The sequence below is a fragment of the Ranitomeya variabilis genome, chromosome 5 (genome assembly GCF_051348905.1).
Source record: "Ranitomeya variabilis isolate aRanVar5 chromosome 5, aRanVar5.hap1, whole genome shotgun sequence".
In the NCBI taxonomy this organism is placed as follows: Eukaryota; Metazoa; Chordata; class Amphibia; order Anura; family Dendrobatidae; genus Ranitomeya; species Ranitomeya variabilis.
The window spans coordinates 44,079,218-44,105,001 of NC_135236.1; the positions used below are offsets into that span (position 1 = coordinate 44,079,218).

The 25,784-nt window shown below is 43.9% G+C and overlaps 1 protein-coding gene across 1 annotated transcript in view; it reads right to left on the reverse strand.

Annotated features, from left to right (window-relative positions):
• LOC143773276 (uncharacterized) overlaps window positions 1-24,227 on the reverse strand; it is a 94,711-nt gene extending 70,484 nt beyond the window's left edge. Inside the window, exons 1-2 of the mRNA XM_077260762.1 lie at window positions 24,117-24,227; window positions 31-4,074 (exon numbers count right to left, since the gene is read on the reverse strand). Of these exons, the coding sequence (XP_077116877.1) occupies window positions 31-4,074; window positions 24,117-24,168 (4,096 nt within the window). The 5' untranslated portion in view covers window positions 24,169-24,227. The remainder of the gene's footprint in view (window positions 1-30; window positions 4,075-24,116) is intronic.
• Window positions 24,228-25,784: the final 1,557 nt, after the last annotated feature.

A 25,784-nucleotide genomic window follows, 5' to 3' on the forward strand; every position in this document is an offset into this window, starting at 1 on the left:
AAGTTTCAAAATATTTCTGGTACTACTTACTTAACCCATTTGTTGTTGTTGCTGATGTTGTTGTGGTAGTGGTTGAAGAAGTTGTGATCATTGACGTGGCTGATGTTGATCTTTGGGTTGTTCTAAAAGTTGTAGTAAAAGTTATCATATGTGATGTCTCAGGTACTTGAGATGTTATCATCTGTGATGTCTCAGGTACTTGAGATGTTATCATCTGTGATGTCTTAGGTACCAGAGATGTTACTATCTGTGATGTTACAGGTACCAAAGATGTTTCCATCTGTGATGTCTCAGATACCGGAGATGTTTCCTTCTGTGATGTCGCTTGTACTGGAGATGTTTCCATCTGTGATGTCTCAGATACCGGAGATGTTTCCTTCTGTGATGTTGTTTGTACTGGAGATGTTAGCATCTGTGATGTTGTAGGTAACGGAGATGTTTCCATCTGTGATGGATCAGATACTGGAGATGTTACCATCTGTGATGTCTCAGGTACCGGAGAAGTTTCCATGTTTGATGGACCAGATACTGGAGATGTTACCATATGCGATGTCTCCGGTATTGGAGATGTTTCCATCGGTGTTGTCTCAGGCAATGGAGATGTTACCACCTGTGATGTCTCAGGTACCAAAGATGTTACCATCTGTGATGTTCCAGATTCCGGAGATGTTTCCATCTGTGATGAATCAGATACCGGAGATGTGATCGTCTGTGATGAATCAGATACTGGAGATGTTTCCATCTGTGATGAATCAGATACTGGAGATGTGACCATCTGTGATGAATCAGATACTGGAGATGTGATCATCTGTGATGAATCAGATATCGGAGATGTTTCCATCTGTGATGAATCTGAAACTGGAGATGTTACCATTTGTGTTGAATCAGAAACTGGCAATGTTTTCAAGAGTGATGAATCAGATACTGGAGATGTTACCATCTGAGATGAATCAGATACCGGAGATGTTTCCAAATGTGATGTCACAGACACTGAAGATGTTTCCATCTGTGATGAATCCGATACCGAAGATGTGACCATCTGTGATGAATCCGATATTGGAGATGTTTTCATCTGTGATGAATCAGATACTGGAGATGTTTCCATCTGTGATGAATCAGAAACTGGAGATGTTACCATTTGTGATGAATCAGATACTGGAGATGTTACCATCTGAGATGAATCAGATACCGGAGATGTTTCCATCAGTGACGTCTCAGACATCGGAGATGTTTCCATCTGTGATGAATCCGATGCAGCAGATGTGACCATCTGTGATGAATCAGATATTGGAGATGTTTCCATCTGTGATGAATCTGAAACTGGAGATGTTGATATTTGTGATGAATCAGATGCTGGAGATGTTTCCATCTGTGATGAATCAGATACTGGAGATGTTACCATTTGCGATGAATCAGATGCTGGAGATGTTTCCAGCTGTGATGAATCTGAAACTGGAGATGTCACCATTTGTGATGAATCAGACACTGGGGATGTTTTCAAGTGTGATGAATCAGATACTGGAGATGTTTTCAAGTGTGATGAATCAGATACTGGAGATGTTACCATCTGAGATGAATCAGATACCGGAGATGTTTCCATCAGTGACGTCTCAGACATCGGAGATGTTTCCATCTGTGATGAATCCGATGCAGCAGATGTGACCATCTGTGATGAATCAGATATTGGAGATGTTTCCATCTGTGATGAATCAGAAACTGGAGATGTTGATATTTGTGATGAATCAGATGCTGGAGATGTTTCCATCTGTGATGAATCAGATACTGGAGATGTTTCCATCTGTGATGAATCAGAAACTGGAGATGTTACCATTTGTGATGAATCAGATACTGGAGATGTTTCCATCTGTGATGAATCAGAAACTGGAGATGTTACCATTTGTGATGAATCAGATACCGGAGATGTTTCCATCAGTGACGTCTCAGACATCGGAGATGTTTCCATCTGTGATGAATCCGATGCAGCAGATGTGACCATCTGTGATGAATCAGATACTGGAGATGTTACCATCTGAGATGAATCAGATACTGGAGATGTTTCCATCAGTGACGTCTCAGACATCGGAGATGTTTCCATCTGTGATGAATCCGATGCAGCAGATGTGACCATCTGTGATGAATCAGATATTGGAGATGTTTCCATCTGTGATGAATCTGAAACTGGAGATGTTGATATTTGTGATGAATCAGATGCTGGAGATGTTTCCATCTGTGATGAATCAGATACTGGAGATGTTTCCATCTGTGATGAATCAGAAACTGGAGATGTTACCATTTGTGATGAATCAGATACTGGAGATGTTTCCATCTGTGATGAATCAGAAACTGGAGATGTTACCATTTGTGATGAATCAGATACCGGAGATGTTTCCATCAGTGACGTCTCAGACATCGGAGATGTTTCCATCTGTGATGAATCCGATGCAGCAGATGTGACCATCTGTGATGAATCAGATATTGGAGATGTTTCCATCTGTGATGAATCTGAAACTGGAGATGTTGATATTTGTGATGAATCAGATCCTGGAGATGTTTCCATCTGTGATGAATCAGATACTGGAGATGTTTCCATCTGTGATGAATCAGAAACTGGAGATGTTACCATTTGTGATGAATCAGATACTGGAGATGTTACCATCTGAGATGAATCAGATACCGGAGATGTTTCCATCAGTGATGTCTCAGACATCGGAGATGTTTCCATCTGTGATGAATCCGATGCAGCAGATGTGACCATCTGTGATGAATCAGATATTGGAGATGTTTCTATCTGTGATGAATCTGAAACTGGAGATGTTGATATTTGTGATGAATCAGATGCTGGAGATGTTTCCATCTGTGATGAATCAGATACTGGAGATGTTTCCATCTGTGATGAATCAGAAACTGGAGATGTTACCATTTGTGATGAATCAGATACTGGAGATGTTTCCGGCTGCGATGAATCTGAAACTGGAGATGTCACCATTTGTGATGAATCAGACACTGGGGATGTTTTCAAGTGTGATGAATCAGATACTGGAGATGTTTTCAAGTGTGATGAATCAGATACTGGAGATGTTTCCATCTGTGATGAATCTGAAAATGGAGATGTTATCATTTGTGATGAATCAGATACTGGATATGTTACCATCTGAGATGTCTCAGACACTAGAGATGTTTCCATCTGTGTTGAATCCGATACTGGAGATGTGACCATCTGCGATGAATCAGATTTTGGAGATGTTTCCATCTTTGATGAATCTGAAACTGGAGTTGTTTCCATCTGTGATGCATGAGATACTGGAGATGTGACCATCTGAGATGTCTCAGACACCGCAGATGTTTCCGTATGTGATGAATGCGATACAGGAGATGTGACCATCTGTGATGAACCAGATATCGTAGATGTTACCATCTGTGATGAATCAGTCACCGGAGATGTTTTCATTTTTGATGGACCAGATACCGGAGATGTTACCATCTGTGATGAATCAGACACCGGAGATGTTACCATCTGTGATGAACCAGATATCGTAGATGTTACCATCTGTGATGAATCAGACACCGGAGATGTGTCCTTCTGTGATGTATCAGATACCGGAGATGTTACTATCTGTGATGAATCAGATACCGGAGATGTGACCATCTTTGATGAATCAAATACTGTAGTTGTTTCCTTGTGTGATGAATCAGATATTGGAGATGTTTCCTTCTGTGATGGACCAGATAACAAAGATGTTTCCATCTGTGATGAATCAGATACCAGAGATGTTACCGTCTTTGATGTATCAGGTACTGGAGTTGTTGCCATCTGTGATGTCTCAGATACTGGAGATGCTTCCATCTGTGATGTCTCAGATACCAAAGATGTTATCATCTGTGATGTCTCAGGTACTGAAGATGTTTCCATTTTTGATGTCTCAGGTACCTGAGATGCTAGCATCTGTGATATATATGCTTCTGGAGATGTTATTGTCAGTAATGCTGTGGAATCAGAGACAGAGTTGTCTGTCATTATACTTTCTTCTTTATTATAGTAAGTTCCAGACCACGGGCGTAGAGATGTTCCCATCCCTGGAAATAGAAAGAAACATTGTTGTAAGTTTATTATATTTCCAATAACACTCCTGATATTTATTAGTCGTTAGACAGTTTCACCTAGTTGGTTCCAACTAACTATTGATTTTATCTTTTTGCTACCTTTCTGCACACTTTACCCTAAACATCATCAATGGCCCTACTATTATGTAGTTTATCACTGTTTGTAGCTTTCCTATGGCATGTTTATGGCTACATATTATGTAGTCTCTCTGTAATTTTGGTCAAGGGTCTACGTTAAGGCCTCGCAATGACAATAGGGGCAGCTGCCGAGGAGCGGGGGTGCCAATATCGCTCTCCCTTGCCAACCTCCGCTGATAGGCAGGCCACAGTGGAGGATCCTGTGCAGGGAAATGTCAGCTGCCAACTGGCATAATTGATTAGCCATTTTCCACCACCATCTACTCCCTGCGTTTTGTATATGGTCCCACTGAGATACTGATTCTGGCTGTTTACTGTATATTCTTGGATGAATTAGCACTATATCACTACCAGATTGGCTGTCCAGAAAACAGGTTCTTTTCATTTACTCTTTACTTAGGTTTGTATTATCTAGGGCCACCAGGGACAGCCGCCAAGGAGCGGGGGGAACACTATCGTACCCCCCTGGGGTGTCAGCCTCAGCTGGCAGGCAGGCAGCAGAATAGGCATTAGAATAGGGTGTGGTTAGCAATATCCTACATTTATTTGTATATTTATACGATCCAAATCGTTTGAGCTAAAATTGTGTTGCAGTCATGAATCAGTAGGCCGCATTTACTAATCAAAATCATTAGGCCTAATATTGGGGTTCAGCCAGGAGGCCCCATTGGCTAATTTAAATAATGTTGGCTAAAATTGGGTTGCAGTCTTAAATCAGTAGGCCCCATTTTCTAATCAAAATTGTTAGGCCTAATCTTATGGTTCATCCAGGAGGCCCCATTTGCTAGTCAATATCTTTAGGGTTAATAGTGTTGCACAGGCACACTATCTAAGAAAATAAATGCTGATTGCTTATTCAGTGACAGGTGACTGATAGGTCTGGGCCTAATGTTGTGAAACAGCTAATTAAACGAGAGAGTGGTATATACAGATAGTAATGTAGTAGAAAGTTCTACTGAACAAACACTGTCCTATTGAAACACAACTGACAACATCTGTTATTAGACCGGCTACTCGACTCCCTTTCTTTGGCATCCGCACAATAGTGCACCTTGTAGAAGAGGGTCAGAAAGAGCATGTGCTCCAGTGGATGGAAAGCACTGCATAAAGTGGCCTCTCCTCCTCTTTCTCTACCTTAACATAGCACACAGTATCCTCAGAGGTGGCACCCCAATCACCCTTATTTCCCTCCTGCATCATAACTTTCCCACTGCCCAATTGACTGTGTAGGAAACCACAGATGGGCCAGTCTGCAGAGCTGTTCACACATTCTTTTCCATGGGCATCAGAGGTCTACTCCAAAGATTCACAGAATCCAGAGGAGGAAAGCATCTGCACAAATTTTTTTCCTACTGCATCCGGGGCCAGACGAAGTAGGGTCCCAGCAGAATCCAGACCCTTGTCACCAGACGTTAACCATTGGGGGTGGAAGCGATACTGATGAGACTCAGATACCAGAAGTGCACTTGGACTATACTGTGCTGTCAGGGCAGTAAGAAAAGGAGGTTGACTGTTATGATCCTTAGTGGTTGAGGATCACAAATTACTCCAGCTAAGTAACAAAACATAGGACAAGCTCTAGGGAGGTGGAAAACTGGACTGACCGCAAATCTGAACCTATCCAAACACACTAGAAGTAGCCGGTGAACGTGCCTAAAAATCCTAGACGTCTCTAGCCAGCCTGAGGAACTAACTACCCCTAGAGAGAAAGAAAGACCTCTCTTGCCTCCAGAGAAATAATCCCCAAAGATATAGAAGCCCCCAACAGATAATAACGGTGAGGTAAGAGGAAGGCACATACACAGGGGTGAAAGCAGATTCAGCAAAAGAGGCCCACTAATTCTAGATAGCAGAAAATAGCAAAGGGAATCTATGCGGTCAGTAAAAAACCCTTACAAAATATCCACACTGAGATTTCAAGAACCCCCGCACCAACTAACGGTGTGGGGGGAGAAAGTCAGTCCCCTAGAGCAACCAGCAAGTAAGAAATCACATTTTAGCAAGCTGGACAAAAAACATGATGAACGCTGATAATCAGAAAATGAACAAACAAGGACTTAGCTTGTCTTGGAGAGACTGGGAGCAAGGTAGTCACAAGGAATCTGAAGAGCACTGAATACATTGATAGCAGGCAAGGAACTGAGTATCCAGGTGAGTTAAATAGGAAACCAACCAAGGATAACTGTTGTGAATTTATCTTTTTGGCTCCCTCTAGTGGTTACTAGTGATTTGACTCTGGGAATGTCTGCCATCCCTTGTATGCTCACCTGGGTCGTTAGGTCAGGGGTGTTGCTATATAAGCTCCCTGGACCTTCAGTTCAATGCCTGGCAACGTTGTAATCAGAGCTAATCTGTTGTGCTCTTGTCTACTGATCCTGGTTCCTGCTAAATTAAGCTAAGTCTGCTTTCTTGCTTTTTGCTATTTGTTTTTGTTTGCATTTTTGTCCAGCTTGTACATAATCTGTATCCTAACCTTGCTGGAAGCTCTAGGGAGGCTGGAGTTCTCCCCCCGGGCCGTTAGACGGTTCGGGGGTTCTTGAATCTCCAGTGTGGATTTTTGTTAGGGTTTTCGTTGACCATATAAGTTATCTTACTACATTCTGCTATTAGTAAGTGGGCCTCTCTTTGCTAAACCTAGTTCATCTCTGTGTTTGTCATTTCCTCTTACCTCACCGTTATTATTTGTGGGGGGCTTGTATCCTACTTTTGGGGTCTATTCTCTGGAGGCAAGAGAGGTCTTTGTTTTCCTCTTCTAGGGGTAGTTAGTCCTCCGGCTGGCGCGAGACATCTAGCGACCAACGTAGGCATGTTCCCCGGCTACTTCTAGTGTTGGCGTTAGGAGTAGATATATGGTCAACCCAGTTACCACTGCCCTATGAGCTGGATTTTTGTACGTCGCAGACTTACTTGTTCCTCTGAGACCCTCGCCATTGGGGTCATAACAGTTTGCCAGGCCAGTATTAAATGTTAAATGCATTGCAGAAGCGGGATTATAAGAAAGAAAGTTCTGAGTTTTTTTTTTTTTCTCTCTCTCATTTTTTTTTTCTTTTCCCCTTTACCTCTGAGTGGCTTGTGTTTGCTGCAGACATGAATGTCCAGACCTTGATTACAAGTGTGGACCAGCTTGCTGCTCGTGTGCAGGGCATACAAGATTATGTTATCAGAAATCCTATGTCAGAACCTAAGATACCGATTCCTGAACCGTTTTTCGGAGACCGATTTAAATTTAGAAATTTCAGGAATAATTGTAAATTGTTTTTGTCCCTGAGACCCTGTTCTTCTGGAGACTCCGCTCAGCAAGTAAAAATTGTTATTTCCTTTTTACGGGGCGACCCTCAGGATTGGGCCTTCTCGCTGCCGCCAGGAGATCCGGCATTGGCTGACATTGATGCATTTTTTCTGGCACTCGGTTTGCTTTATGAGGAACCCAATCTTGAGATTCAGGCAGAAAAAGCCTTGCTGGCGATGTCTCAGGGCCAGGACGAGGCTGAAGTGTATTGCCAAAAATTTCGGAAATGGTCCGTGCTGACCCAGTGGAACGAGTGTGCTTTGGCTGCAAATTTTAGAAATGGCCTTTCTGAAGCCATTAAGAATGTGATGGTGGGTTTTCCCATTCCCACAGGTCTGAATGATTCTATGGCCTTGGCTATTCAAATCGACCGGCGGTTGCGGGAGCGCAAAACCGCAAATTCCCTCATGGTGTTGTCTGAACAGGCACCTGATTTAATGCAATGTGATAGAATCCTGACTAGAAATGAGCGGAAAATTCATAGACGCCAGAATGGCTTGTGTTACTACTGTGGTGATTCTACACATGTTATCTCAGCATGCTCTAAACGTCTTACTAAGGTTGTTAGTCCGGTCGCCATTGGTAATTTGCAACCTAAATTTATTCTATCTGTAACTTTGATTTGCTCACTGTCATCGTATCCTGTCATGGCGTTTGTGGACTCAGGTGCTGCCCTGAGCCTTATGGATCTGTCATTTGCCAAGCGCTGCGGATTTGTTCTTGAGCCATTGGAAAATCCTATTCCTCTTAGGGGTATTGATTCTACGCCATTGGCAAAAAATAAACCGCAGTTTTGGACACAGGTTACCATGTGCATGACTCCCGAACATCGGGAGGTAATACGTTTTCTTGTTCAGCATAAAATGCATGATTTGGTTGTTTTGGGTTTGCCATGGTTACAGACCCATAATCCAGTCTTGGACTGGAAGGCTATGTCAGTGTCAAGTTGGGGCTGCCATGGAATTCATGGAGATTCCCTGCCCTTGTCTATTGCTTCTTCTACTCCTTCGGAAGTTCCGGCGTATTTGTCTGATTATCAGGATGTCTTCAGCGAGTCTAAGTCCAGTGCACTGCCTCCTCATAGGGAATGTGACTGTGCAATAGATTTGATTCCTGGCAGTAAGTTTCCTAAGGGGAGACTGTTTAATCTGTCGGTACCTGAACATACCGCGATGCGTTCATATATCAAGGAGTCCCTTGAGAAGGGGCATATCCGTCCTTCTTCTTCCCCTCTTGGTGCGGGATTCTTTTTTGTGGCTAAAAAGGACGGATCTTTGAGGCCTTGTATTGACTATCGGCTTTTAAATAAGATCACTGTCAAATTTCAGTATCCTTTGCCGCTGTTGTCAGATTTGTTTGCCCGGATTAAAGGTGCCAAGTGGTTCACCAAGATAGACCTTCGTGGTGCGTACAACCATGTGCGCATTAGGCAGGGTGATGAATGGAAAACCGCATTCAATACGCCCGAAGGTCATTTTGAGTACTTGGTGATGCCATTTGGGCTCTCTAATGAACCTTCAGTTTTTCAGTCCTTCATGCATGACATTTTCCGGAAGTATCTGGATAAATTTTTGATTGTTTATCTGGATGATATTCTGGTTTTTTCTGATGATTGGGACTCGCATGTGGAGCAGGTCAGGATGGTTTTTGAGATTCTGCGTGAAAATTCTTTGTTTGTAAAAGGCTCAAAGTGTCTCTTTGGTGTACAGAAGGTTCCCTTTTTGGGGTTCATTTTTTCCCCTTCTGCTGTGGAGATGGATCCAGTCAAGGTCAGAGCTATTCATGATTGGACTCAACCCTCGTCAGTTAAGAGTCTTCAGAAGTTCTTGGGTTTTGCTAACTTCTACCGTCGTTTTATCGCAAATTTCTCTAGCGTTGTTAAACCGCTGACGGATATGACCAAGAAAGGCTCTGATGTAGCTAACTGGGCTCCTGCTGCCGTGGAGGCTTTCCAGGAGTTGAAACGCCGGTTTACTTCGGCGCCTGTTTTGTGCCAGCCTGACGTCTCACTTCCCTTTCAGGTTGAGGTGGATGCTTCGGAGATTGGGGCAGGGGCCGTTTTGTCGCAGAGAGGCCCTGGTTGCTCTACTATGAGACCTTGTGCCTTTTTCTCGAGGAAGTTTTCGCCGGCAGAGCGAAATTATGATGTGGGCAATCGGGAGTTGTTGGCCATGAAGTGGGCATTTGAGGAGTGGCGTCATTGGCTCGAGGGTGCTAAGCATCGTGTGGTGGTCTTGACTGATCACAAAAATCTGATGTATCTCGAGTCTGCTAAACGCCTGAATCCTAGACAGGCCCGCTGGTCATTGTTTTTCTCCCGTTTTGACTTTGTGGTCTCGTATTTACCAGGTTCTAAGAATGTGAAGGCCGATGCTCTGTCTAGGAGCCTTGTGCCTGATGCTCCTGGAGTCGCTGAACCTGTGGGTATTCTTAAGGAAGGAGTTATCGTGTCTGCTATTTCTCCAGATCTGCGACGTGTGTTACAGAGATTTCAGGCTGGTAGGCCTGACTCTTGTCCACCTGACAGATTGTTTGTGCCTGCTAGATGGACCAGCAGAGTCATTTCCGAGGTTCATTCCTCGGTGTTGGCAGGGCACCCGGGAATTTTTGGCACCAGAGATCTGGTGGCCAGGTCCTTTTGGTGGCCTTCCTTGTCAAGGGATGTGCGGTCATTTGTGCAGTCCTGTGGTACTTGTGCTCGAGCTAAGCCTTGCTGCTCTCGTGCCAGCGGGTTGCTCTTGCCTTTGCCTGTCCCGAAGAGACCTTGGACACACATCTCTATGGATTTCATTTCTGATCTTCCGGTGTCTCAGGGCATGTCTGTCATGTGGGTGATATGTGATCGTTTCTCCAAGATGGTCCATTTGGTTCCTTTGCCTAAGCTGCCCTCCTCTTCTGAGCTGGTTCCTGTGTTCTTCCAGAACGTGGTTCATTTGCACGGCATTCCTGAGAATATTGTGTCGGACAGAGGATCCCAGTTTGTTTCCAGGTTCTGGCGATCCTTTTGTGGTAGGATGGGCATTGAGTTGTCGTTTTCATCCGCTTTCCATCCCCAGACTAACGGACAAATGGAGCGAACTAATCAGACTCTGGAGGCTTATTTGAGGTGTTTTGTCTCTTCTGATCAGGATGATTGGGTGACCTTCTTGCCGTTGGCTGAATTTGCCCTTAATAATCGGGCTAGTTCCGCCACCTTGGTTTCGCCATTTTTCTGCAACTCTGGTTTCCATCCTCGTTTTTCCTCGGGACATGTGGAGCCTTCTGACTGTCCTGGGGTGGATTCCGTGGTGGATAGGTTGCAGCGGATCTGGAGTCATGTGGTGGACAACTTGAAGTTGTCACAGGAGAAGGCTCAGCGTTTTGCCAACCGCCGCCGCGGTGTGGGTCCCCGACTTCGCGTTGGGGATTTGGTGTGGCTGTCTTCTCGATTTGTTCCTATGAAGGTCTCCTCTCCCAAATTTAAGCCTCGCTTCATTGGTCCTTACAAGATATTGGAAATCATTAATCCTGTATCCTTTCGCCTGGATCTTCCGGTGTCGTTTGCCATCCACAACGTATTTCATAGGTCCTTGTTGCGGCGGTACGTTGTGCCTGTGGTTCCTTCTGCTGAGCCTCCTGCTCCGGTGTTGGTTGAGGGCGAGTTGGAGTACGTGGTGGAGAAGATCTTAGATTCTCGTCTCTCCAGGCGGAGGCTTCAGTACCTGGTCAAGTGGAAGGGCTATGGTCAGGAGGATAATTCCTGGGTGGTCGCCTCTGATGTGCATGCGGCCGATTTGGTTCGTGCCTTTCACACCGCTCATCCTGATCGCCCTGGTGGTCTTGGTGAGGGTTCGGTGACCCCTCACTAAGGGGGGGTACTGTTGTGAATTTATCTTTTTGGCTCCCTCTAGTGGTTACTAGTGATTTGACTCTGGGAATGTCTGCCATCCCTTGTATGCTCACCTGGGTCGTTAGGTCAGGGGTGTTGCTATATAAGCTCCCTGGACCTTCAATTTAATGCCTGGCAACGTTGTAATCAGAGCTAATCTGTTGTGCTCTTGTCTACTGATCCTGATTCCTGCTAAATTAAGCTAAGTCTGCTTTCTTGCTTTTTGCTATTTGTTTTTGTTTGCATTTTTGTCCAGCTTGTACATAATCTGTATCCTAACCTTGCTGGAAGCTCTAGGGAGGCTGGAGTTCTCCCCCCGGGCCGTTAGACGGTTCGGGGGTTCTTGAATCTCCAGTGTGGATTTTTGTTAGGGTTTTCGTTGACCATATAAGTTATCTTACTACATTCTGCTATTAGTAAGTGGGCCTCTCTTTGCTAAACCTAGTTCATCTCTGTGTTTGTCATTTCCTCTTACCTCACCGTTATTATTTGTGGGGGGCTTGTATCCTACTTTTGGGGTCTATTCTCTGGAGGCAAGAGAGGTCTTTGTTTTCCTCTTCTAGGGGTAGTTAGTCCTCCGGCTGGCGCGAGACATCTAGCGACCAACGTAGGCATGTTCCCCGGCTACTTCTAGTGTTGGCGTTAGGAGTAGATATATGGTCAACCCAGTTACCACTGCCCTATGAGCTGGATTTTTGTACGTCGCAGACTTACTTGTTCCTCTGAGACCCTCGCCATTGGGGTCATAACAGATAACGAACCAGCTGATGAGGCTACCTGCAGAAAGACAACACTACACAGTACCGCTTGTGACCACTAGAGGGAGCCCAAAAATAGAGTTCACAACAGTACCCCCCCCCTTGAGGAGGGGTCACCGAACCCTCATCAAGACCCCCAGGGCGATCAGGACGAGCCACGTGGAAGGCGCGAACCAAATCGGCCGCATGAACATCAGAGGCGACAACCCAGGAATTATCCTCCTGACCATAGCCCTTCCACTTAATCAGATACTGAAGTCTCCATCTAGAGATACGAGAATCCAAAATCTTCTCCACCACGTACTCCAATTCGCCCTCGACCAGCACCGGAGCAGGAGGCTCAACAGAAGGAACCACAGGTACCACATACCTCCGCAACAAAGACCTATGGAACACATTATGGATGGCAAACGATGCCGGGAGATCCAAATGAAAAGACACCGGATTAAGGATTTCCAAGATCTTATAAGGACCGATGAAGCGAGGCTTAAACTTAGGAGATGAGACCATCATAGGAACATACCGAGAAGACAGCCACACCAAATCCCCAACACGAAGTCGGGGACCCACCGCGGCGGCGGTTGGCAAAGCGCTGAGCCCTCTCCAGTGACAATTTCAGATTGTCCACCACATGGCTCCAAATCTGCTGCAACCTATCCACCACAGAATCCACCCCAGGACAGTCAGAAGACTCAACCTGACCCGAGGAAAAACGAGGATGGAAACCAGAATTGCAGAAAAAAGGCGAAACCAAGGTAGCAGAACTAGCCCGATTATTAAGGACAAACTCGGCCAATGGCAAATAAGTCACCCAATCATCCTGATCAGCAGAAACAAAACATCTCAAATAAGTCTCCAACGTCTAATTAGTTCGCTCGGTTTGGCCATTAGTCTGAGGATGGAAGGCCGACGAAAAAGACAAATCAATGCCCATCTTAGCACAAAAAGTTCGCCAAAACCTGGACACAAACTGGGATCCTCTATCAGACACAATATTTTCAGGAATGCCGTGCAAGCGAACCACATTCTGAAAAAATAGAGGAACCAAATCGGAGGAGGAAGGCAGCTTAGGTAAGGGCACCAAATGGACCATCTTGGAAAAACGATCACACACCACCCAGATGACAGACATTTTGTGAGATACTGGAAGATCCGAAATAAAATCCATGGAAATGTGCGTCCAAGGCCTTTTTGGGACAGGCAAAGGCAAAAGCAAACCGCTGGCACGAGAACAGCAAGGCTTAGCCCGAGCACAAATCCCACAAGACTGCACAAAGGAACGCACATCCCGCAACAAGGAAGGCCACCAGAAGGACCTAGCCACCAAATCCCTGGTACCAAAAATCCCAGGATGACCCGCCAACACCGAAGAATGAACCTCGGAAATAACTCTGCTGGTCCATCTATCCGGGACAAACAGTCTCTCTGGTGGACAACGGTCAGGTCTATCCGCCTGAAATTTCTGCAGCACTCGTCGCAAATCTGGAGAAATGGCAGACAAAATCACTCCCTCTCTGAGAATACCAGCCGGCTCAGAAACTCCCGGAGAGTCAGGCACAAAGCTCCTAGAAAGTGCATCAGCTTTCACGTTCTTCGAACCAGGCAGATATGAGACCATGAAGTTGAAACGGGAGAAAAACAACGACCAACGAGCCTGTCTAGGATTCAGGCGCTTGGCAGACTCGAGGTAAATCAGATTTTTGTGATCAGTCAGGACCACCACACGATGTTTAGCTCCCTCAAGCCAATGACGCCACTCCTCAAATGCCCACTTCATAGCCAACAACTCCCGATTACCAACATCATAATTTCGCTCGGCAGGCGAAAACTTTCTTGAAAAGAAAGCCCACGGCTTCATCACAGAGCCCTCAGAGCTTCTCTGCGACAAAACAGCCCCTGCTCCAATCTCGGAAGCATCAACCTCGACCTGGAAGGGGAGAGAGACATCTGGCTGACATAAGACTGGAGCTGAAGAGCACTGAATACATTGATAGCAGGCAAGGAACTGAGTATCCAGGTGAGTTAAATAGGAAACCAACCAAGGATAACGAACCAGCTGATGAGGCTACCTGCAGAAAGATAACACTACACAGTACCGCTTGTGACCACTAGAGGGAGCCCAAAAATAGAGTTCACAACAGTTGACTTTCAGGGCGAGGTGTGTGAGAACATGAGGATGACAATGAGGTTGTAGATCCCACTGGGTGCAAACCCAGATGCATGCAGATGAGTATCTCGGCACATAGGCAATGAGGTTACATTATGGCTTTCCACACAGACAGGTAGTGATGCAACCATGACAAGCACTGCATCCTCAGTCAGAACTGTAGCTGCAATTTTTTTGAGACCGTAAAGGATGACCCAACTCACAGTATCTGCCAACTTTGCAAAAAAAAGACGACTCCGTAGAGACAAAAATTGCAATCATTTGACTACTACATGCATGAACAAGCACATTCGCAATCAACATGATTTAGTCTGGGAATCACACTGCGCTAATATGCGGACTAGCGGGCCTCACCAACCACAAGCCGACCTATTAACAGCATCTTCTGGTTCTTCCTCCTCCATCACCATGGCAACTATTCTCCCACAGGTCTCCGGGCACAGAATGTCCACTTGTTTACCCCCTACAGTCAGGGTGAGTGAGAGCCTGTCAGCTCTTATGAAAGTGAAGATGCCTGCTGTTTTTGTTTCACTGATCACATCACATCTTTCTTCACCATAACATTTCCACCTGCACCTCTTTCACAGTCCAGCAGTTTGTACTGTTCACACTAGTCCACCCTGTTTCGGCTCAGCAGCCAAACCTCGGTCCTGCAGTTGTGGTCACACAAAACAATGTTTCCTCCTACACATGTCAAAGCTAAGAGCTTGGACTACACCATCTCCAATCTGTTGGCCATGGAAATGCTGCCTTTACGCCATGTGGATAAAGATGGTTTCTGAAAGTTGATGGAGGTCGCAGTCCCCTAGTACTAGTTGCCCAATTGCCATTACTTTTCTAAGAAAGCTGTGTCTGCGCACCACAGGCATGTCGCAGACATCACCCATTCTCTGAAAAAAATCTGTCTGCCAGGGTGCATTTCACCTTGACACCTGGATGAGAAAATATGGGCAGAGGCATTATATCTCACTGACTGAGCCCTGGTTGACTCTCGTGGCTGTGGGGGCAGATGGGAAAAGGGCTGCTCCACAAATCTTGGAATCTACAAGGATTGTGGGACAAACCTCTGTATATATCACTTCCTGCACTGCTTCTGGCTCCTCCACCTCCTCTACAGCCTCCACCTACGCATCTCAACCTCTCCCTTGATGAGACACCTGTTCCAACAGTGCAGAGAGAATCCCCCCACCTTTGTACTGCACTGCCGGGGCTCACCGCAATCAAGCAGTATTTAAATTAATATGCCTTGGATTGCATCACACAGCTCAAGAGTTGTGGACAGCTATCCAGGCCTAGTTTGAGCAATGGCTGTCTCCACTGAACCTGGAGCCAGGGAAGGCTGTATGTGATAACTGTGTGAACCTGATGGCGGCAACCTCAAACACTTGCCTAACATGGCTCACATCCTCAACCTGGTGGTACAGCAATTTATCCAATACTATCCAGGCCTGGATGTGCTGCTGTAGAAAGCATGGTCAATGTGTGCTCACTTCCGCTGATCGCACCCTGGAGGTCATTGACTTGCATTGCTACAGAGGTCTTTCGACCTACCGGTTAACCATTTGATTTGTGATGTGCCAACATGGTGGAATTCCACACTGCACATGTTGCAGTGACTGTGCTAGGAGCAAAGAGCCCTGGTGCAGTATGTCCTTTTGCATAGCTTGGGCTAGTGCAGAGCAAATCACGCTTGCAGAGTGGGCACAGATGAAGGAGCTCTGCACCTGTCTGCACAGTTTCAAAATGGCTACTAAAATGGTTAGTTCTGACGTTGCCATAATCTACATCACTACTCCGATCATATACATGCTGGAGCACACTTTAAATAGTCTGCGGGAGGAGGTGGCAGTCTCAGAGGAAGAGGTGGAAGCAGAAGAGGATGCGGAAGGGATAACAATATCTCTAAGTTGCGGACTGTCATCGCACATGGTGCCATGGTAGGGTGGATTACAGCGATTGAGGGGGTTCATGGTATGAGCCAAACTGTTGGTGAAAGTGCAGGAGCCAAGGAATAAATAGTGGAGGAAGAGGTGATGGGCAAACAACAGTAAGTAAATGAAGAGGATAAGGATCCCCTCTCTGTTGTCCATGAGTGTTGGGAGGGGGACAGAGGAAGCAAGCTTGAGTTTAACCCTGCCACCAACACAACATAGACTTGGACCTCATAGATGTGCCCTACACATGATCGCCTTCTTGCTGCATTATATTCAACGTGATACCCGTATTCTTAGGGATAGAAAAAGTGCTGACTACTGGGTTGCCACTTTGTTAGACCCACGGTAGAAGAGTATATTTTTACAGATGCTTCCATCCCTCAAAAGGGACGCACGCATGCTGGAGTATCGAAACATACTTGTAGACAATCTTAAGAGTGATTTTCCCCAAAACAGCAGTGAGGCATACAGTGTGCATTGCAGTTCTAGATTTAAAATCCTGGGATCGTGAAGGCTTCATTGCAAAAACATTAGCAGCAGCAGTGTAAGTGGTATAAACAATTTCTGTGAGTCATTTCACACATTTTTTACACCAACCTATGCAGCAGCAGAACAGAGTCTGACATGTGAACCACTGGAGAGAATGGTGCAGGAATATCTCAAGCCAAATATTTAAGCCATCATGGGGAATTTGGACCCTTTCGCATTTTGGTCTTCAAAAATGGAAGAGTGTCCTGAGGTCGCCTGTCACGCCTCGGAGGTTTTGTCATGTCCAGTAGCCAATGTTCTCTGAGAATGTGTCTTTAGCACTGCTGGTGGTGTTCTGATGGATAACCCATCCAGCTGTCCCCTGAAAGTGTAGACTGCCTAACTTTCATCAAAATGAACAAGTCATGGATCTCCAATGACTTTTGCACCCCTGTCGCAGACTGTGCAGACTAGGCCATGATGTTGTTTTTAGTGTCATGCATTGATCTTACATTTTTGCAGTCTGTCACACCTTTGTCGTGGCTTCTGTGCCTGCTCTTGCTACTGCTGCTGATGTTAATAACATCTTTTTGAAATGTGGAGACTCCAACTTGGGTCTCCATCTGGTGGTTTGCCTGTTGTGGAAGGGGTGTCAGGTGCTCATTAGACTATTTCTTCTCTGTGTAAATTGATGTGACTTTAGTGGTGTTGGGCAATAATTTTTTGAAATGTGGAGAATCTAAGTTGGGTCTCCATCATGTGTGTTGCCTGTAGCAGTAGGGCTCCTTGACTGGCAGACCTAAACTGACTTTCAGTTAACAACCTGTGTTGATATCCTTACATTTATCTCAGGTTAGTGGTCTACCAAGCTGATATTTGTACCTCCTGATTCTTTCTGAGAAAAATAAAATTGAGCTGTTGCATGAGGTATCAGGGCTCTCAGCAGAGAAGGTTCTCACCACTCCTTTACCCACCTTGTATTAATGTAAACTTCAATTTAAAGGTCTAAATGCTGGCCCAGACCCCTATACTTCATGCATGGCCCATGGTTGACTATTTCTGTGCCATTATAAAATGTTCTTCTGTGGGTCAATTGATCCGTCAACTACCTGTGTTACCATCCTTACTTTTCTTTAACAATAGAAACCTATGAGAGTGATTTTTGTGCCAGTTGAGTGTGGCTGAGAAAAAAACAATTTCAGCTGTTGCATGAGGTTTCAGAGTTCCCAACAGAGAAGGCTAACACTGCTCCCTTACCCACCTCGTCTTAATTAAAACTTCAATTCAAAGCTGTAAATACTGCCCCAGACCCCGATACCTCATGCATTCCCCATGGCTGACTGCTGCTGTGACGTTATCATATTTCTTCTATGGGTAAATTGGTGCCACTTTTCCAGTTTTCTGCCCCTAATTTTTGGAAATGTTTGGAATACTAGTTGGGTATCTTTCAGGTGTGTTGCCTGAATTTGGTGGCAGGGCTCTCTGAGCACCAGACTTACACCTGCTACTCATCCACCTGTTACTGGTCAATGTTTAAGCTAGAAATGCTGGTCCAAGCCCTGTTCCATGCATCCATACTGCCCATTTGCGGTATACTATTTGTACTCTGGGTTAATTGATGCCACATATCCTGTAATTTGCCCTCAATTTGATCTGTTTTGGAAGCTTTTCCCCCTTTAAGGTATATGTTTGGTTTTGTCTCCCATTGAATTCAAAGGGGTTTGGGTATGTTTGCCGAACCTTTCAACGAACTTGGGGACGTTCGCCGAACCGAACAGAACTGAATTTTGAAAGGTTCGGTCAGCTCTAAATATAATTTTGATCACAAAAATACAAAAGCCATCCCACCACTTCACAGTGACCCTAATTGGGACTTGCATGTGGATAAGGGCTGAGAAGGACTGAGCCCAGCTAGTACACACACAGCTCTACTCAGCCCTTATCCATATTCATGTCACCTGACAAACGGTAAGGTTTTTAACATTAGAGTTAGGACTGCCCCAATTAGGGTCAACGTGAAGTGGTGGGGTGAGTTTTGCATTTTTTCATCTAAATTGTTAACTAAGTGCCCTATATTATTTTCATGCACAATTGCAGTTTATGTACTACGGAGTATTAACTTATTATGTTTCTGCCTTTATGTTTGTCTATAGGTTGAACTTGATGGACCTAAGTCTACCTTCAACTCTAAAATTATGGAGTGATGAAAAAAAGAGAACCCTTCAATGTAGAACACACAAGTGATGTTGTCGGGGGAAGCCACGAGGAGCAGTCACTATTTTTGCAGGATAAATCTAGTAATCCACACAGTGGAAATGTGACTCCAATTAGTGAGTTATGTGTTTGAAAGCTGCTCAATGGAAACAGATGGTATAATAATCAATTACATTTTGAGATCGAAATGCAGATATGGTGGTTCCAAATGAATGTCAAGCTCCAAAAAACTATATTTGAAAGAATTTCGTAAACAGAATTTCTTAGATTTCTTCTGTATTTTTTTGGTTGATTGTGGTTTTCATGGCTTCATAGCCACAAGCCAACCCCCAAAATCCCAATTATTGTCTATAGTGGGGTAAAGCGTACTATAATTGGTCTGAGGAGTTATGGTCTTGCTTTACCAACCAAGACAAAAGATCTTCAGGATCGATTTCTTGGCAGATATGATAAAAATTGCAACACTTAAAGAGTTTTATAGAAGCCTCTTTTATCCGTCAAGCTTATTAGGTGTCATGGTCACTCTATCATTACCTCCCAAAGCCTCTTTCATCCGTCCAACTTTTTAGGTGCCATGGTCACTCTATCATTACCCCCAAATTAGAATGCTGAAATGTTAAGATGGCCATATACATTTGAAGAATGTCATCAAATTATATTGATTGCAACGGGACTAGACAACGGTCTTACGTTTATGGCTCTCAGAGTCAGGGAACTCTAGGCGCATAGATTTCAACATGACCAATAGTTTTTTTTAACTCAAAGGAGATAAGTAACTGTTAGAGAAGTCTGCAATTATATGAGGAATTGGGAGGAATGGCTGTTAGATGACAGCTCTGTAATGTGTACAGTATGGCCAGCTTCACAATGACAGGCTTTGGTGTCTACTAAGTGATCAAGACCAAAAGATGTCTGGCCACAGAAGTGAAGACTACCCTGGTCCAACTGAGACGAAGGATGAGATTGGACTGGAGGGAGACCTGGGCAGTGCAAATTTTGTTTGCTCACCTTAAGTAATCAGTAATTGATATGTGTCCTAAAATGGTGCCATTGAAAAATACAACTTATGAGTGTAAAATATATGCTAGTGTTGACTACTTTGTAAAAAAAAAAAAGAAAAGTTGATTCTTGAAGTGAGGCATTGACAACAAAAAAGAAAAGAAAATCGGGCATATTAGCCCGGGCCTTAATAGGTTAACATATTCCAAATCAGTATAAAATATGTTTTTTTTTTTCCAAAGGTTACTTGGTTTCTGACTCATTTATGGATCGTAATAAAGAAGTTAATGTCACAATGGAAATCTTATTGCACAATTAACAAGGATGACTCCACATTAACCTTCGTTCTGGCTGCATCACTAGAAGTCACTAATAAATCGAATAGTTTTACGAAATCAAGGACAATGAAAAGGGCTTGTCCATTTCGGGAGAGTGACCGATTACTAATCCGAGCATTTCGATGCCATTGAAGGGGGTCTCCCAACTCAGGACCCTTGTTCTATGAGCAACTTTTTGCTCTGGGGGAATGTATAAGATGGACGATTATTTATCTGAATAACTGTCCACATCATCTTCTGATATCAGGAGTTGATTAAGACCTTTCATTTGATCAAGCCCAAGGGCCTTTAACTTGTCTGAAAATCTTAGGCTGTGTGAACATGAACGATGAGTTTTTCAATTGGAACCTGCTTCTAGGACGTTACTTTTTTTGGAAAGTTTTTCTTTTATTCCGAAGCAGTTATGACAATTCTTTTAAGTGTTTTGGGAACAGTTTTCTAATACCCCTGGGTTAGTGTGGACATGCACTCTCCATTTTTTTTCACCAGATGTTTTACAAAACCTGAAGTGGAAACAAACACTCAAAAAATGGAACATATCAATGGCAAAGAGGATTTACATTAAGCTGGATAAGAAGACTCTTTAAATCGTTCAATACAAGACTTTTGTGGTGTCTTTATTTTAGCAGATCTGCTAAAAAAACACTCAAAAAGGTACGCATGGAGTTAGGGGTATGACATTAAAAGGGATTGCCATCCACTGTAATATTGATGATCTATCCCTGAGATAGTACAAAGAAATCCCTGTGATTGGTCATCAACATCAGATCGGTGGGAACCCGATACCTGCAACCCCACACTGAAAAATTGTTACCAGCAGTGTAGGGGCAGAAAGCGCTGCTGTGTAGACGGTGTAGTGGCTGCTCTGGATCCCAAAGTTCAGCAGTATCTTCAGCCGTAAAAAAAAAAATCATTTAATACATTGATCTGTACCCATAGACTGTCATTGTTCTCGGCAGCACTAGGCTGTGGATATTCTTTGGGTGATTGGCAGAATGTTTAGCCAGGCCAATAACCAAGAAACAAGAGTTCACAGAAACGCTTCTTCATGATAATCAAGCAGTGTCGGTGAGACTTTCACTTTAGAACAATTTACCCACTCCAGTAATCACATTGCTGGAAAATTGTCTTTCAAAGACTTTGCACAATCAGGTCTTTGGTGATTTTCATAAAGCTAATATTGGTTAAAAAAAAAATCTTAATCTTCTTTACTGCATCCTATAAATTTATCTGTCTTGGCAGCAGCTACCAGACATTGGTTGGTAAAGTCGATTTTGAAATCCACTTCTATCCCGGGCTGTTTTTTGGTATTTATTATATGAATTTCAAAATAATTTCTTGTTAATTTCTGACACCGCCTTAAAGTTCAGTGTCTTTTCTTCCTTTTTATTTTTTTAAATTATATTTATATTATATTATATATAAATTTGATATTTACAATATAAATATCTAATTCATATATAGTTTTAACCCCTTTCTGACCTCGGACGGGATAGTACATCTGAGGTCAGATCCCCTGCTTTGATGCAGGGCTCCGGCGGTGAGCCTGCATCAAAGCCGGGACATGTCAGCTGTTTTGAACAGCTGACATGTGCCCACAATAGCGGCGGGTTAAATGCCGCTGTCAAATGTAGACAGCGGCATTTAACCGGCGATTCCGGCCATCGGGCCGGAAATGAGCGCATCGCTGACCCCCGTCACATGATGGGGGTCAGCGATGCTTTTGCATAGTAACCATAGAGGTCCTTGAGACTTCTATGTTTACTGATGCTGGATTGCTGTGAGCGCCACCCTGTGGACGGCGCTCATAGCAAGCCTGCAATTCAGCTACATTGCAGCGATCATCAGATCGCTGCTATGTAGCAGAGCCGATCGACTTTGTGCCAGCTTCTAGCCTCCCATGGAGGCTATTGAAGCATGGCAAAAGTAAAAAAAAAAAAGTAAAAAAAATGTGAAAAAACTAAAAAAAATAAAAAAAGTTTAAATCACCCCCCTTTCACCCCATTCAAAATAAAACAATAAAACAATTAAAAAAAATCAAACATACACATATTTAGTATCGCCGGGTTTCGAATTGCCCGATCTATCAATAAAAAAAAGCATTAACCTGATCGCTAAACAGTGTAGCGAGAAAACAATTTGAAACTCCAGAATTACGTTTTTATGGTCGCCGCGACATTGAATTAAAATGCAATAACGGGCGATCAAAAGAATGTATCTGCACAAAAGTGGTATCAATAAAAACATCAGCTCGGCACGCAAATAATAAGCCCTCATCCGACCTCAGATCACAAAAAATGGAGATGCTACGGGTATCGGAAAATGGCGGAATTTTTTTTTTTTTTTTTTTTTTAGCAAAGTTTGGAATTTTTTTTCACCAGTTAGATAAAAGAGAACCTAGTCATGTTTGGTGTCTATGAACTCGTAATGACCTGGAGAATCATAATATCAGGTCAGTTTTAGCAATTAGTGAACCTAGCAAAGAAGCCAAACAAAAAACAAGTGTGGGATTGAACTTTTTTTGCAATTTCACCGCACTTGGAATTTTTTTCCTGTTTTCTAGTACACGGCATGGTAAAACCAATGACGTTGTTCAAAAGTACAACTCGTCCCACAAAAAATAAGCCCTCACATGGCCAAATTGACGGAAAAATAAAAAAGTTATGGCTCTGGGAAGGAGGGGAGTGAAAAACGAACACGGAAAAACGAAAAATCCCAAGGTCATGAAGGGGTTAAAGAATAATATATATACTTTGTATACAGGTAAACTAGCGAAAATTAAGATTTCCAAAACTAAATCAAAACACTTACTACAAATTATACTTTCGGGCCGAATACCATTGGACCAAACATTGGATTGCACTCGGACCCATGTTAGTCCATGTTGCTGTGCACATGTCAGATTCTTTGCTTGGACCCAGCCGGATCAAAGAAAAAAATCACAGCATGCCCAAGTTGGATCCCATGATCGGACTGCACTTGGCCATGTAAGTCAATGAGTGCGTGGAAAACATTGGACTGCATTCGGATGATACCTGAGTGCAGTCCAATTTCTATGGACTGACAGAACATCAAGAGAATCACATCCCAATTAGATATGAGCGAATATCTTCGGATCCCTTCTTATTCAGCAAGCTATGGAGATTACCGAATTAGCTGCAGAGAGAACCCGGCATCCTGGATTGTGCCGGCTGATCAGCTGTTCAGGGCCACAGCTGCATGTCACAGTCACAGCACATTCATGGAGAGCCTGCTTGTTGTGATTGTCACACAGCCGCGACACATGCAGCTGCGGAGCCGAACAGCTGATAATCGGGAGCCCTCCAGGTATCCGGGTTCCCACGGCAGCTTATTCGGTAATGCCATAGCTTGCCGAATAAGAAGGCAGCCAAATATATTCACTCATGTCTAATCACAATGATACAACACCGGTCAGAGTTTAATCAGAGTCTGATTGGTATCACACAGATGAGAGAATATACACTGGCGTGACCATTACTAAAAAGTCCTACCCTTAGGGCAATCTTTAAGTCTAGCCTAATGGTCAATGTGTCCTTTGCAAAATCATGTTCCGACATAATTGATATGCACCTCCACAATGCAGGTTTAACTAAGTCAATTCTGAATATGGGATCTCGTCCCTAATGACTACAATGACTGCAACACTAGAGTGGTCTCAGTGATCCCAGATCACCCCTAATCAATCATTGACCCCCTTATCAAACAATTCATTACTTTTTTCGTACCTAATATATAAGTGACTCAATCAAAAATGTGTTAATTAGAAATAAGGCAAATAACTATTATTGGAGATTGGTTTGTCAGATATCACCGAATCTTACCTGTCCTTAGAATAGGCACAATTACCAGTAGGACGAGCAATGCTCTCTCCATGTCTTCAGATCTTTCTTTACCACCAACATGAAGTTTAAGTAATCCAGAAGGTATAGAATTAAAAATGAGGGGTTTTGCTAGGACGTGGCTTTATATTGCAGTGATCTTTAGCACTTGCTTGATAATGCCATCATTTATAATATCAGCGTAATATAATTTGATATCTCAGGGAAGTTTGATATCTCAGGGAAGTGTTACTTGGGAGCAGTAAAAATAACACACAAACAAATTGAACAAACGCTTAAAGGTGAAGTTGTAACGGGTCACAGAGTCACGTCCCATTTCAACGTTGTTAAATGTTGCTGATTGTAAATGTTTTAATACCTTATGCTGCCAAGTATATACATGATGTGTAAATACTGTTGTATACTGCATGCTGTACGATGTGCATTGTGTTGTAGCTTAGGGAGAATGCAGTTAGTAGTTAGGACTCTAGAGGGGACAGGATAGTGTAAATAGTTAATGTAGGGGGGACAGCTGTGGATAAGATAGGGGCATTTCCTTGTTGTTGTTCAGTGATGCCAGGGAGCTAAAACAGCCCAGGAGGGCCAGAGAGCCCAGGCAGTCCCACAGGGCCTTAGAGCCCAGGGGCAACACAGTGGACCCCATAACGTAGGAAGCAAGAAGCACAGACATCCAATACCAGGAGATCACGAATTGCAGCAGTACAGCAACACAGGTGGCTCTATCATGTGGCAGCTTACTACGTGGGAAGATGCCTTTTTATCTGCTGCGAAGTGGACAGGGGAACTCCTAAGAGTAGTGAAGCTGGACAAGAAGGACGCTGCGAAACCGGACAAGATGGGACGATCTGGGAATGTGCTGAAGGAGATGAGGGAGAGCACAGGGAAAGCAAAGGATGTAAACTGTGTGAAACCCTATGTTGATGCTGCAATAGACTTGGATGTGCTGAGAGAAGAACCCAGTAAAGTTGTCTGTTTTCAGTTGAACTTGGAATGTGTCTCTTTTTGCGTAACAGCACCAGCAGCAGAACTTCCGCAACCCTGATGGAACCTTATAGTGCAGAAGGTGAAGCAGAAGCTATGCTAAAAAGGGGACATAGTATTTATGTGACGGGGAACCAGGGCGCGATTGAGCAATATATGTCAGCCACGACTACAGCCCTGGTTCCTCTCACAGAGTCAATGGGGTGCTCTTGGATTTGTTAGGAAAGACTAGCCAATAAATGGGTTGTGCCACCATATAACATCCTGTTCATAGTGCAAAAGTCTTGTGAATAAATTATTGTGAAATATTATGCTTCACTCAAAAAATAATAACCTTTAATGTTTTGTGTGGTGCCCCCTAGTGTTAGTACTTTTAGACTATTTTTCCATCCATCTAAACTGCACTTCTAGTGGCCAAGCATGTGTGGTTCTTTTTCCCATTACTCTACTGCTGCCGCAAAAGCAAGAGCTCTCCATCTAAGATGGATCTTAACCTGTTGACTGAAGCAGGTGTCCTCTGGAAGCATCTGAAGTGACTGCAACCAGACACTCTCGGCACATCAGGGCAGGAGTTTCTGATCTTCCTCCCACCCTACTGTTTATTGTAATTAGAGTTTAATAATAATGAATACATTTCTCCTCATCTATTTCTTGGAGCAGATAACTGAA